The sequence below is a fragment of the Lissotriton vulgaris genome, chromosome 5 (genome assembly GCF_964263255.1).
Source record: "Lissotriton vulgaris chromosome 5, aLisVul1.2, whole genome shotgun sequence".
Lineage (NCBI taxonomy): Eukaryota > Metazoa > Chordata > Amphibia > Caudata > Salamandridae > Lissotriton > Lissotriton vulgaris.
This window is the reverse complement of record NC_141693.1, coordinates 1,688,099,260-1,688,114,805: the sequence shown is the minus strand read 5'-3', so window position 1 is coordinate 1,688,114,805 and position 15,546 is coordinate 1,688,099,260. Positions and strand designations below refer to the sequence as shown.

At 47.6% G+C, this 15,546-nt stretch overlaps 1 protein-coding gene across 1 annotated transcript in view; it reads left to right on the top strand.

The window, feature by feature from the left end:
• The window catches only part of MRC2 (mannose receptor C-type 2), a 531,676-nt gene that overhangs the window by 200,147 nt on the left and 315,983 nt on the right, over positions 1-15,546 (top strand). Inside the window, 1 exon segment of the mRNA XM_086923828.1 lies at positions 8,350-8,504. Coding sequence (XP_086779954.1) covers positions 8,350-8,504 — 155 coding nt within the window.

The following is a 15,546-nucleotide window of genomic DNA, read 5'->3' as shown; positions in this document are numbered from 1 at the left end:
AAATTTATCAAAAGGACAGCCCTTCATAGACCCAGTTCCACAGACAAAGCTAAAAGCAGACGCGTTCCTCACTGGTTGGGGGGCTCATCTTCAACACCACACAGTGCAATGCATGTGGCGTCAACCGCAAAACACTCTCCACATAAACAATCTAGAGCTGTTGGCAGTGTTTCTAGCACTCAAAGCATTTCAGACTCTCCTGGTCTGCAGTAGCTGTCCTAGTTCATACCGACAACATAACAGCTATGTATTACATACAAAAACAGGGGGGGACACACTCTCTCCAACTGTCTCACTTGGCCCAAGACATTTGGAGGTGGGCCATTCACCACAAAATCTATCTCCTAGCGGAACACCTCCCAGGGGTAAACAATCAGATTGCTGATCTTCTCAACAGACGGAGACAGCAAATACATGAATGGGAACTTCACCCTCAAGTTCTCCTCCCATACTTTCAAAGTTGGAGAGTCCTTCAAATAGATCTTTTTGCCACACACCAAAACGCAAAATGCTCAAACTTCGACTCCAGGTACCCACACTCCAAAGGCAATGCACTATGGATGAACTGGTCAGGGATATTTGCCTATGCTTTTTCTCCTCTCCCACTCATTCTTTTAGTGGTTCGGAAACTCAGACAAACATCCCTCACACTGATCCTAGCAGCTCCTACATTGGCCCGTCAACTGTGGTTCACAACCCTTTTGGAGCTGTCCCTAGTTCCACATCAAAAGCTACACCTCACATCCAGTCTCCTCACACAGAGCAATGGAGAAATCAGACACCCAGACCCCAAACAACTGAACCTCACGATCTGGCTCCTGAAATCATATAGTTTGGTTATCTAAATCTCTCACCAGACTGTATGAACATCATCAGAGAGGCCAGGAAGCCTATTACAAGAGCCTGTTATGCAGCTAAATTGAAACTTTTTTTATCTTTTGCAATAACAACATCAATCCTCTTGATGCTTCAATACAAAATATAATTTATCTGTTACGCTTGCAGCAGTCAGGATTAGCTTAGACTGACTACAACTCGCTGCAATAGCTGCGTATTTGCAAAGTAGGCAACATTTATCGCTTTTCAGAGTGCCAGTAATCAAAGCTTTCATGGAAGGACTTAAAAGAGTTATACCACCAAGACTTCCATCTGCCCCAGTGTGGAATTTTAACATAGTACTCACAAGATTAATGGGGCCACCTTTTGAACCCATACATAAATGTGAGCCACAGTTTCTCTCCTGGAAGACTGCTTTCCTCATTGCAAGCACTTCACTAAGGAGAGGGAGTGAACTACAGGTACCAACCATAGAAGAACCTTTTTCCAACTTTACAGAGACAAAGTGGTTCTTTGTACTAATCCCAAGTTTCTACCTACGGTAGTTTCTGCCTTTCATATCAATCAGTCGGTTGAATTACCAGTATTCTTTCCTCAGCCTGATTCAGTGGCAGAACAAGCTATACACACCTCAGATGTCAGAAGAGCACTTTTATATTACATTGAATGGACAACATCATTTTGTAAAAGCAAACAACTTTTTGTAGCTTTTGCACCACCACACAGGGCAGTCCCATATCCAAGTCAGGTATTGCCGGGTGGATTATTAAATGCATTCAAACTTGTTATGCAAAAGCAAAAAGAACTTTAATTATACCCCCTAGAGTGGGTTTCCACTCGTAAAATAGGGGCTACTATGGCTTTCTTAGGAAACATTCCCATAGTTGACATTTGTAAAGCTGCAACATGGTCTACCCACACACATTCACCAAGCACTATTGTGTAGGTGTATTAGCAAGATAACAAGCTAATATGGGCAAGGCAGTACTTAAAACACTATTTCAGACAACTCCAACAGCCACCGTTTTGGGATAATACTGCTATATAATCTATGCAAAGCATGTGATCTACAGCTCACATGCCTCGAACGAATAATTTTACTGAACCAGTAAACATCTGTACTTGGCATGTACAGCTGTAGATTCACATGCACCCACCTGCCTTTCCTGGTACCTGTAACTGTTGCAGTTCTCTATCTTATTCTACATACATACGCATGGACATCTCTATTCTTTACTTACTAACTCCATTCTCACCCTCTGCGAGAAAACAAACTAACAATGGAGTCGATGCACTATCACCGAAAGGAGGAGTCACCTACCTCGTGACTGAAAAAGACTTCTTCGAAGAAAAACAAATTGCAAACATCCGGACCCAACACTTGATGGCAGGAGTATGCAAAGCATGTGAATCCACAGCTGTACAGGCCAAGAACAGATGTTTACTGGGTAAGTAACATTATCCTTTTGTTACAATACCCCCCTACACACACACACACCTTTTGCCTGGTATTAAATGAAACATTGACTGAAGTGTACTGGGTTCCTGCAAACCAGGTCCCCAGTAGCAGTGTTCTTTCCCTAAAAATGTACAGTTGTTCCCAAATTTGCAAAACCTTTAGCACCCTCTGTAAGTCCCTAGCAAATGGTACCTTGGTACCTAGGGCCTGGGGTACTAGACATGGTCCCTAAGCCTGCAGCTCGAATTGTGCCACCCTAAGGGGCCCCTCACCAAGCACATGCAAGACTGCCATTGCAGCCTGCCGTTGTTGGTGCAGACAAAAGTGAAACCCAACATGTCACAGATCCCTGTGTGCCATGTCCCTTACACTGCATGTAATATTTGTAAGTCACCCCTACAGCTGGCTTGACAGCCCTTAGGAACGGTGCTTAATGTTGCGTGAGGCCATACTTGCATGAGCAGATATGCCCCAGTGCTGGTCAGTCCTTACTGAGGCTTGAGCCAGGAGAGACGTTGCTGCTTTGCTATTTGCACCAGAAATTACACAACTGTTGTTTAATTAAGATTTTTTAACATCATTTTTAGATTGTGCCAATTTCTTAGTTTCGCCAGTATCGCTTTTTGCACTGACTGTATTTTAAAGATTGCCAATACCGGGGGACTGCAATTGTCATAGCGGGGCCGCCATTTTGAATGCAAGCCCGTCTGCGCCCGTCCACGCTCGGCCCGTGCTCAGCGCCAGTACCCCTGCCCAACTGAGAGCAGGCAAGCCTGCCATTTTAAAATACTCCAGAGATTTGCTGCGGGTCTGAATATCATTGATAAAGCTACGTAGTGTATGTGTCTTACCCTTAATACAACGCCTCCATGTAGTCCGGTGACCTGCCCCAATTGTAAAACTACTCTACCTGATCTTGTATACCGATCGATTGAATCTAGAAAACAAGAAAGGTCAGCAAAAGTTAAAGAGGTAAAATGCACGTTCCGTGGTGAAGCATAGTGTTAAGTGTGTAACACTAATTGAGGGAGAAGACACAAACCTGGCATTCATCACTGAAGCATGGACAGATGATGCCTCTGGCCCAGATATAGTTAAAGCCATACCCCAGGGTATATCTGCCATACAGTAAATAGGCCCAATAGGAAAGGGGCGGGACTAGCTGTAATTTATCATAGCTCAATCACAGCAGCCTTTCAAACAGCCTCAAATGCAGAATGTGAAGCATTGTCCTTTACCCTCACTCTTTCCCATCATCACACCTTTAAGGGTATCCTATTATACAGACCACCGGGTCCTAGGAGCCCTTTTGTATCATCCATTGGAAATCTGCTGGAAGAGGGGCTGTGCGCCGACTCCTATACTATACTGGGAGATTTTAATTTCTATTTGGAGGCCAATACAGAACCAGATACCGTGAACCTTATAGATCCGATGAACAGTGCCGATCTCAGGCAGCAAGTAATCAGGCCCACTCACGTGGCTGTGCACACGTTGGATGGTATTTTTTCCAACCACCCTCATCTTTCATTTACAGGCCTGCTGCCCCTAGTTTGGTCAGATCACGTGGCCGTTCCGTTTGAGCTGGCCCTTCCAGACCATCAGGTTACTGGAAGGCCTCTTAAGAAACAGAGGGAAATTAGAACATGGAATAAAGTTGGGGTAAAGATCTAGCAGATTTGCTTACGTCAACTGTGGGTCAAATGTCCCAAGGCGTGGACCTCCTTATATACAACCTGGCTGAAGTCTGTTTGTAATAAACTAACTCCAAAGAAAATACTATTCCCTAAAAGGTTACAACCCTCCACTCCATGGTACACACAGGAACTCAAGGATCAAAAATTGATCTGTAAACGTAGAACTGAATTGGAGGAAAGAGTATAAAATAACAGAGAGAAATAGTTATAAACGAAGCCTTTTTATTTATAAACAGCTACTTTTCAAGATAAAGCAAGAGTTCTTTGTTGGCTGAATTAACTTAGCCAAAAATTCTCCCAAAGAGCTTTTTAAAACATTCACTAGCCTGGGGCATCCCCAACTAGCAAACATTCAGAGGAGTCAGGAATTATGTGAGGAAACTACCAAGTTCTTTCTGGTAAAAGTGGAGACTATCTTTGCAACTTTTAATGGCCCAATAACTGATATGACAGGGGTATCAACAGAGGGTTACAAGCTGGCCTTAGGATCCCAGCCTACTTTTGACAAGTTGGTACCAATATCCATTATCGATACCCATAAACTTCTCTTGTCAGCTAAATCAGGCTCCCCTTATGACCCATGTTCGGTTGCGGTGGGAAAATTGGCATCGGAACCGATTGCTCTGTCACTCGCCTCCTTATTTAATGCAATGTTTGCAGAAGGGCATTTCCCCAAATCGTGGTAAACTTCTTCAATTTTGCCACTATAAAGAAGCCTAGTTTGAACCCTAAGGGTCCTAATCGTTTCCGACCGATATCACGCGTCCCACTTCCAGCTAAACTTGTGTAAATAAAGAATGAATGAGTGCTTATTTATGCGATGCCAAAGTTCTGGATCCTACCCAATATGGGTTCAGAGAAGGACACAGCACGGAAACTGCACTCCTAAAATCTACTGAAGAGATTATGGTAGCTTTGGACCAGGGAGGGAAGACTGCTATAATCATGCTCGACCTTTCCACGGACTTCGATACGGTCCATCATGGTTTGTTGCTGGACCCGCTGCGGGACTGCGGAGCTCAGGATAAAGCATGGAAACTCCTGAAGTCCTTCCTCTCGGACAGGCACATTTTATTCTAAACCTTTCTCTATGCCCTGTGGAGTTCCGCAGGGGTCGTCTCTGAGCCCTACACTTTTTAATGTATATGTGTTTTCGTTGGCTCCTTTTATCAATTTCTTTAACTTTTACCTTACTGCGTATGCAGATGACATGCAAATTGTGGTGTCGCTGCGGCCTGGGCAGAAAAAGTTAATAGGAAAGCGGTTCCATTTTTGTACGGAGGCAGTAGGAAGATGGATGTCCCAAAACTGTTTAAAGCTCAATTCAAGCTTAACGGAGTTCATCCTCTTCGGGAACGATGCCAACTTTTGGACCCAAAGTTGGTGGCCAGATACTATGGAGTCCCTCCCGAAACCCACTAGGAAAGTAAAAAATCTGGGAGTGCTAATAGATGATAGGCTTGATTTGGGCAATCAAGTCAACGCAGTAGTTTCGGCCACATCATATACTACCAGAACAAGTAAGAAAATACTGCCTTTTCTGCTGAGAGATAGCCTGCGTACGGTGCTTACAGCACTGTGTATGTCAAGGTTGGACTATTGCAATAGTTTATACTTGAATATTCAGGAGCGTTTGCATAAACTGCAACTTTTGCAGAACGCGGCCGCTAGACTGCTTACCGGTACATCGAAATTTTCACCGATCTGAAGGGAAATCAAAAGACTTCACTGGTTACCCGTTAAGAAGCGGGTGCAATTCAAATCCCTTTGTTTGGTCTTTTCGGGCCCTACAAGGTACAGGTCATGATCACTTGAAACAGCAATTTCATTGGTAAGTGCCCAAAAGATCACTTCCCTAACTTGGAGCAAAACTAGAGATAGTACCACCGACAAAAAAAGCTAGATGGGGTGGCAGAAGTTTTGCTAAATGTGTGGCAAATGCTTGGAATAACCTCCCTTTTCATCTGAGGAATGCTCCGGATCTATTGGCTTTTAGGAAGACCCTAAAAACGTGGCTGTTTGATTTATAAACTAGTTGAAAATTATGTATCACTTGGAGGACTGAAGCTAGCGCCAGGACAACCCTAGGGTAACCGCTGCGCTTTGCACATTTTTCTAACATAACAGTACAAGTGACCAGGTAAACTATTTTAAAACGTATTGGACACTGGTGAAAACAAGTTCCCAGCTACCTGATGGCTTCACTGAAAATAGGGATGTTTGGTATCAAACATCTCCTATTGGTCAACCCACACTGATGTCAGTGTGGGATTTATCAGTACTTGCACCCAGAGAGCACCTCTAGCTATTCAGATAGGTATGCCACCTCCAGGCAAGTACCACCCCTGAGGTGGGCTACTGTGAGGTGAACACGTTTTTCAGAAGTAGCCATCTTTGTGATGGCATACTTAGGAATTCTGGGATATATGTGGGGCGTAGTGACCCCAATGCTCAGTAGCCCATTGGCTACTATCCTAACAATCACCTAAATGCCCTTAAATTCAGTATTTAAGGGAGTCCCTGGCACCAGAGAAGCAGATCCTGATGACATGCCAAGAAGAAGGACATGAAGAGCCGTGAAAGCAGAAAACTGAGGAAAGACCCTGCCTTGGCCCCAGTCCAGCAGACCTGTCTACTCTGCGCTAATGACAACTCTTCCTACAGCTGTGTTCCTCCAAAATCCTTGGAGGACTGCGTGCCTTAAAGAAAGGCTCAAGACCTCCTGTGAACAGCGGACCTGTTCTCAAGAAATCCAAAGAAGAAGACTTTGAGGCCTCTGGAACCACCAAAACTAGACAAATGAAGCAACCACTGCATCTGTCTTCTCCGGCCCAAGCTGAAGTGGGCCAATGGTGCCAAAAACGTTTCCCAGTCCTCTGGAACCCGAGTCCATTGTGCTTTCATCCCTCCTGGACTCCCCAACGTCACCTGCAGCCTCTGCACGCACCTCCCCCTCGACTGCCACTGCTCTGGTAAGGAAAAGCCCGGCGCCTTAGGATACCTCTCCACCCGTCGCCCCTTGTCTTTGGAGAAGATGACAAAAGATGTCCAGTCAGAATGACTGACCTTCAAATGTATCAGCAGAAGGGCAAGTCTTCTGCACACAGCATTTTTCAAAATTCATGCTTCAGATGCCAAAACATGACCCCTTCTGGTTACGTAGCAAATGCTTCTAGTTAACAAAATTTAAAAGGACTGCAGCTGGCTACACACTAAAATGTTCGCATAAAGGTGCATTTACAGTTGATTCTTTACCTGATGTTTAGTTCATGGTAGGTCCTGGTGCTGGTTTGATTTCCAGGATATTTATCCTAGGCATGCCCAAGTGTTTCTTTGTATTTTCATAGTCACATGTGTATGAGGGGCCTCAGTGCTGGTCTTATTTCCTGGTCTCCAAGTCCATCTCCACACTGATTTGTTTTCCCCACTCTTCATCCATAGTAGACCTCAGAGGTTTTTTGAATTACTGATCTCTTGTCCATGGCCATCGTAGTGCTGGTTCGTTTTCTTAGTCTCTAAGTCCCACCCGTTCTCGTTTTACCTCAGATCTGGTTTGCTTTGCTGGACTTTGATCCATGGGTTGCCTCTTTGTTGGTTGTATTTATTGGTCTCTGGTCTATGGAAGACCTTATTGCTCATCTGATTTCCTGGCCTCTGGTCCATAGGGGATTTGGCTGTGGTTTGCTTTTTTGACTCTGCTTCATGCAATGCTGTTCCCGTTTCCTGGCTGCTGCTCCATGGAGTCGCAATTCTGGCTTGCTTTCTCTGATCCATGGACACTTCTGATCCATGGAGACTACAGTGTTGGTTTGTTGTCCTGACAACTGATCCATTGGAGACCTTGCTTGTCTGAAGGTATTGATCTCCGAATCATTGGGATGTCAGCTCTAATTGTATTGGTTTGATTATTGGTCTCTGGTACATGAAAGGCCTCACTGCTTGCCTGGGTTTGGGTTTCTGGTTAATTGTAGATCTCAGTATTAGTCGGATTACTCTGCTTCTAGTCCATGGAGAACATCATTTTTTTCTAGGTGTCTGGTCCATAGAGACTTCACTTCTGGCTACTGTGGACCATGCACAAGGCATCTGGTCCATGGATGCCCCAGTGCATTTGCCCTCCAGGTCTGAAGTTTGTGAGTGACTTCAGGGCTGACCTGATATTTGTCTTTGGTTCACAAGGACACTGATGTTAGTTTGTTTTCCTGGTCTCTGGTATAGGGAGGCCTCACTACTGCTTTGGTTTTCTGGTCTCTTGTCCATGGTCAGTCTCAATGCTGGTCATACAACACTGATTGCTGTTGAAACCAGAGTACATACTCACTGCTGACTAATAATTGATCTCTCTTCTTGTCCCAGATGTAAAGGAACTTTGGATTGGCCTGAATGACCTTAAGCTGCAAATGAGTTTTGAGTGGTCGGACGGCACTCCGGTGAGGTTCACCTATTGGCACCCCTTTGAACCCAACAATTTCCGTGACAGCCTGGAGGACTGCATCACCATCTGGGGCCCGGTGAGAAGCAAAACTGGACCTGCTAGACTATAGAAAACGTCTTAATATTTATGAGTAGATATTTATCCCCTCTTTATTCTGTCTCCACTCTCCACCTAACACATTCCCAAGAGCACCTCAACCTCCCTAACACTTTCTTAGTATTAGATCCATTTGTGTTCCAAACACCACGACCCTCCCACAGAATCCATTGGTGTTCAAAACCTCCCTGAGATTCCCTCTTGCCCCTACCCCCGCTCATCCCTTTCTCAAACACTTTTACAATTTAGAGTGGTCACAAAATAGTACTATTAAGTGCCCACTTCTAGAAATCAGAGGCAAAATACCCTGTTGTATTCATGTGAAGAAAGTGGCACCTTAACCAGTTTGATCTCTTTGGAAAGTGTGCCTTCCTGGGAATTGAAATATGTCATTCAGTGGCTGCTGGCAGAAGGTGGAATCAAGTGCTAAGTTATCTGCATCGTCCATAAAATGTACTGGCAGAGAAGCATGGGTAGATGCAAAGTGTTGTCTCTTATTACATTCCAAGATGGAATCTCCTGACAGTCACATCTCACTGCCCGTCGTATCCTTGGGTCGAAACGTCGACAATCTCCCCTACATTGAGCCTGCATCTCCTGTGCCCCTGCCCACTCACCCCCTCTGAAGACACGAAGCTCCGAGCGAATTGACCGCCGCAAAGACAAAAAAGATTGACTTTTCTTTGCATAAACCATTGAGGGCAGGCTCTTGTTGAACAAAACCAAGGACTATCTCAGCCTTGGACTCAAAGACAATTGTGGAACTCGCTATCCCCTGACCTCTTGGTCCTTTCTTTCTTTCACACGAGCACAAAACCTCTCACACTATGCACTTTACTTTCTCCTGGTAACCCCCCCTTTTTTGATTTGAAATAACGGTATATTTTTGTATAGTAATGTTGAGGAGGAATTTTATTGAAAATAAACAGTAGAGTCTTCTCTCCTCTACTTTTAAAACAATTGAATATTTATTTTGTGTGCTTACTGACCACCTGTTTTTGGGCTATTGTGTTTTTTCCTTTTTGTTTCCAAATTCTTCAATACAGGATTGATTTCGCATATGGAATAAGAATTGAGAAAGTTCATTTGGAATAATATCAAACATTGTGTGTGAAATTTGTGTCTAGGACCACCATATCTGTAACAGTCACATCTCACAGCAGATCATGAAATAAACCTGCAATTGGCAAAGACATGGAACTATTTAGAGTAGCCTTTTTCTCATCCACAGATCTGACACTAGCAATTGATGAAAACCATTAGATAACTGGATTCCTGCTACTCCACAATCCTAGGCTTTTGATTTGTTCTGTACAGTGCACTGACCTATCCTTGCGATGATGCCCAGTGCTTTATAAAAACCAAATAAATAAATTAAGCATTAACTATTTATGATTGCTGAAGGGGTTTATTAGGATTGTAGCACTGGGACATAAAATGATAAATAACAGCATCCACACTGCATGCTGCCTAGTCCTTCTTTCTGCCTCAGAATCTAAAGAAAAAGCCTCACACGGCACCTTTGGCGTATTGTTACTTCTGTGGGCCACCTCTTGCATATTGTTAACAATTGTATAGAAAGCATCTGGTTATTTATGTCTGGTATTTGAGGTCTCATGTGTAGCGTTGTGTCCTGAATTTTAGATGGCTGAAAAGACTGACATACTTGTATAGCAAGACCATGGAAGTGAAGTGAGGCGGCATGGGTTCCAAACCCATGATGCTGTACACTTTGTGTACACAAACTCTACCTTTCTACATTGTTGTTTGAACTAGCTGACCATTCCATGAGTGAATTACAGCCTTTGCTTTCTCTGCAGGGTGGACTGCTCACACTGATTGACTGCAGCACTTTCTTCCTTCGATGCATACAACTTTGTATCTCTTTAAGTAAGATAGGGGTGCAATACTTTTGCAAGTTTTTTATCAGCACTGCAGTTTCCAGACCATTTCAAATTTAGTTTTATTAGTGGTGTTGAAGTATTACCATCAAAGCAATAAAATCAGAATATCAAGACACCTCAAATCACTCTTGTGCTAGAAGGAAAAGGACAACTGCACGGTAATTACAAAATATTTTGCGTTATTATAAAGTATCCTAAATGATGAAGTATAAAAGGGGATACCACAGACTTGCAACTTTATATAAAATATGTCCCATTAAATATCTTAGGATCAGAACCCATTGAAACTGAGTGCATCAAACCACTGTAAATGGCTATAGCGAAGAACGCTCTGATGGAACTTCATTGTACAGCTGCATTGTCATGCCCTTTCCATTTTTACCCCTTAGCCCCTCGACGTAACAGAAATGCTGTTAGCTTAGCGGGGTGTAAAATTAATGCATGTACGCTTGCACTAGTTACTTTCACAAATACTGCATCGTATACCTCCTCATTTTTTTTTTTAACATCATTTTTATTGCATCACCAATATAATTGTACAGACAGTATAACCAAATGTATAAGTTCTCCGAAAACAAGACATGGCATTGTCCTTTGCACTCCTGTCCGGGAGGTTCGCCCCGTCCTTGGGCGCAGCTCGACCTCCGTTCATTAGTAGTCCTTGTAATACCTTACATCGTCCGACACTAGTATTACCAAAGTAATGCTGGGTTGCTTTTTGTGATTTTCGCCCCTCCCCCGCCCCATAATTTCGATCCCCAACAGCCCGCCAATTCCAGCTTCCTCCCCCCCCCCCCGTGGTCGCGCTATGCTAAATCACTGCCGTAAGAACGTCTGTTGTGGTGTAGGAAGCACATACATTCGCTAAGGTGTGTCCCCCGGTAAGGTGACAGGGTTAGCTATATCCAGCTCCTCCTCGCCCTCCTGCTCCTCGTCAGCTGTGTCTCGGAGCGCCTGCACCATCATTTCCCACGCAGTCGCCCTCTCCAGAGCCTTCTCATCATTCGTTCTCCAGGCCATCTGGTATCTCAAGGTGCTCTCACATGCCGCCCACCGCAGGCATTCCCCAAACCATCTTTTATACGTGGGCCCCACTCTCGATTTCCAATTTCTCGTTATCTCCCGCTTAGCCAGGATGAGCCCCAAGTCTATAAATTTGCTGGTAGTCTTATTCCTAGGCGTGTGTGGAAACCAATGGAGGACCCCCACTGCTTTCGTGTACTGGATGTCCCTGTCTGTTGCACTGTTGAGGGCCCTCCCAATTTCCTGCCAGTAGTCACCCAGAGAGGGGCAATCCCACAACATGTGACCCAGGTCCGCCCCGACTGTATTGCACCTGGGGCAAGCAGCGTGTTCCACCCCAAAATATTGTCGTATTTTCCCCGGCGTGAGGTACGCCCTGTGAATGATGTAGAAATGGATTAACTGAAACCTGGCGTTTCTCGAGCTCTTCCGTGCGCGCCTCAGCAGCTGGCCCCAGGTCGTGTCAGGGATCTCCAATTGGAGGTCCAGCTCCCATTTGGCCTTCAGAACCGCCAGAGGCTGTAGGGCCTCCCTCAGCATCCTGGAGTACAAGCAGGTGACGGCCTTAAAGGTCCCCGCTGCCATCATCGTGTATTGACATGCCATAGAGGTGCCCGGTTCCTGCAATCCTTCCCCCCAGTGAGCCTGCATGGCGCCCGTGACCGCTGCGTGCAACAAGTAGTCGCCCTCGGTAGGTCGAACCGCTCCTGCAATTCCTGAAACGGCAGCAGTACCCCATCCTCATACAAGTCGCCCAGCATGTGTATCCCCGCCTCCTCCCATCCCAGCAAGCGCGACCAGTCCCCTCCATGAGGAAGGGCCGTGACCATCCCCAACGGGATTTCAGGAGCATACATAAGGCGGACCCCCGCTCGCTTACGTGCGCGGTTCCAGCAGAGTCGGAACGTCTGCTCCTCAACCGTCAGGTCTCTCACCAGGAGCCTCTGGTGCAGTGTGATGTACGCCAGCACGTGTCGTGGGGTACCTTCTACTCTCGCGTCCTCAGGGCCTCTATAGACTCTCGCGACCTCCTGAGTAAAAATCTGCAGCTGCGCAGCCAGATAATACCCTTCAAAATCAGGCACCGCCAACCCTCCTTCATCCTTGGGGCGTAGCAGAGTATCCAGCGCTATGCGCCTCCTGCCCGTACCCCATAAGAACGCTATGACCAGAGACCTCAGGCGCCGAAAAATAGAGCTCGGGACCCACACCGGGAGCGTCCTAAAATAATACAACAACCTGGGCAGGGCCACCATCTTGAGCAGGGAGATCCTACCAGCCAGGGATAGCGGTAGTGTAGACCAGAAATCCATGCTCCCCCGCAGAGCGTTAATACAACGGGTGAAGTTACCCTGCAGCAGATCTGCCGGGGTGTGATGGATATAGACTCCCAGATAATGCAGACAGCGCGGTTCCCATCGGAGTTCTTGCGCGGTGAGTGGGCACGGTTCTCCCGATCTCAGGGGGAATAAGCAGGACTTAGGCCAGTTGACCCTCAGGCCTGATAACCGGCCGAATCGCTCCAATAACCGCCTTGCCCCCTCTAGCTCGGGGCCCGCGTTAGCCAGAAACATCAGCAGATCATCTGCATACAAAGAAATGAAATGTGGCTTGCCCCTATACGATAATCCGGCATAGTGGCGGCCCAACCTGGCCTCCACAGCGAAGGGTTCCATCGCCAGGGCAAACAGGAGAGGAGATAGGGAGCACCCCTGTCTAGTGCCCCGCCGGACAGGGTATTGCCTCGAGATCAGAGCGCCCACCCGGACTCTTGCTACCGCGTCAGTGTACAGGACCTTGGTCCAGTTTATGTATCCGTCCCCCAGCCCGAAGCGCCGCATCACCTCATACAAGTACCCCCATTCAAGACTGTCGAAGGCCTTCTCTATGTCAATAGAGAGAACAAATGGAGAGACGGCGCCTGGCCAGTCTTCCCCCATCAGTCTCGTAAGCCTGCGGATATTGTGGGCGGTGTTGCGCGTCGGGATAAAACCGCACTGGTCCTTATGAACAAGGCCAGTCATGTGCACCAGCAGTCTGTTGGCAAGAATTTTACTCAGGATCTTGTAGTCCGTTGTCAGCATGGACAACGGACGGTAAGAGGATAAGGCCGCCCCCTCTCTGCCCGGTTTTAAGAGCGGGATCATGATGGCTTCACACATGGAGCCCGGGAGCCGACCTCTCGATTGTGCCTCATTATAGACTTCTCGCAGCCGGGGAGCAAGGTACTCCAGATATTTACTGTAAAACTCGATCGGGAGTCCGTCGAGACCCGGGGTCTTATTTCTAGCCATCTGTTTTACTGCGCACCCTATCTCCCCAAGCGTAATGGGCCGACCCAGCTCCTCTGCCTCCGAGTCTTCCACCCTCGGCAGTTGTAGGCCGTCCAAGAACTCGCACAGCTCATCCATCCCCCCTGTTTCACCACTCTCATAGAGACCCTCATAATACGCCCGAAACTTATTCAGTATCCCGGGTTGAGTATGGCAGGGCTCCTCCCCTGTCTCTTGGATCATCATGATCGGCATACCCCTCCTGACTGGGTTAGCAAGCCACGCCAGCATAGACCCCGCCTTATCGCCCTCCGCATGCGCCCTAGTCATGTACGCTTTATGATCAAAGCTGCGCAGCCGTTCCAGTTCCACTGCCAGCCCCTCCCTGGCCCCACTAAGCCCCTCCTGCAACTCAGGGTGATTCGAGCGTCCCTTCTCCAGATCCCTCAACCGCGTCTCAGCCTTATCCAAATCATCCAACAAAGTCTTGCGAGCCCCAGCCGCGTGTCCAATACAGTGCCCTTGCACCACCACCTTAAACGCATCCCACTCCACCGCCCTCGTGGAGGCCGAGCCACTGTTCTCCTCAAAATAACACTCCATGAATTCTCCAAGGGCCTCCCTGAACAACAAGGGTGCGCGACCACGGACCAACCCACCCACCCTCTCCAAACAGGAAGCCAAACCCCCCCTCCAACAACAACACCCAGAGCAACCCCAACTGCTCTCAATTCCCACCCCCCCAGGACAGGCCCCCCCGCAACTGGAAGTACCCCCATCCAAACCAACACTCCCAACCACCCCTCAAAGAAAGGCAGTAATATTCGCAGTCTCCACTGCGATGACCTTAAGAGCCAGTAGGGCGCGGTTCGATGCGAAAGGTTCTTGAAAGCAAATCATTCCCGCACACCCCACCCCACAATCCCCACATCATAGCGCCCCGAAACCTCAAGTAACAGTGTTCCGCAGCCATGGGCCCAGCGCCCCGGTGTCCAACCAGCGAGTCCGCTCCACTAGTCCAGATTAACACGCCTCAAGTATCTCCTCCGAAGTCTGCGGCGTCACGATGGGGCCACGGGCTCCACCAAATTCCGAAAGTCCCGTCTCTGAGCCCGTGCCCGGGCCCTCCGAGTCCGTGCCCTTCCCGGACTGGCTTCTGGTATTTTTGGATAAGTCCGCCACTGCCTGTAGGGCCGCCTGCCTCTCCGTCTCCGTCTGCGACACCGAAGGCCTGCCGGTCCTCCTACGGTTCTTCCTGATCCGTTGAGATTTCCTGATCGGTTGTGCCACCTTAGCCTCCTCCTCCCTGGCCTTGGCGCCATCTGTTCCCGCTTTATAAGTGTCCCACCAGGCCCAGGCGTCCGCCGAGGATGTGAAGAAGAGTGTCTGTTCATCTACCACCACTCTCAGCTTCGCCGGGAATAGCAGGGAGTACTTGATGCCCTCATCACGGAGCTCCCGCTTAAGAGACAGGAAATTGGCCCTGAGCCTCTGCGTCTCAAACGTATAGTCCGGGAACATAGTGACCCTGTTGTTGTCCACTTGAAAGGGTCCTGCCTCCCTCGCCCTCTGTAATAACCAGTCTCTGTCCCTGTAATGGAGCAACTTGAACACCACTGGGCGAGGCGGGAGGCCCGGGGCCGGCGGACGCGCCGGGACCCTATGTGCTCGCTCAAGGGAGAAGAAGGGGGACAATCCCTCTGGTGCCACCTCAGTTCGTAACCAGTTGTCGAGATAGCCCACCATATCGTCTCCTTCGATTTTTTCCGGCATGCCTACAAGGCGTACGTTATTGCGCCTATTCCGGTTTTCCGCGTCCTCG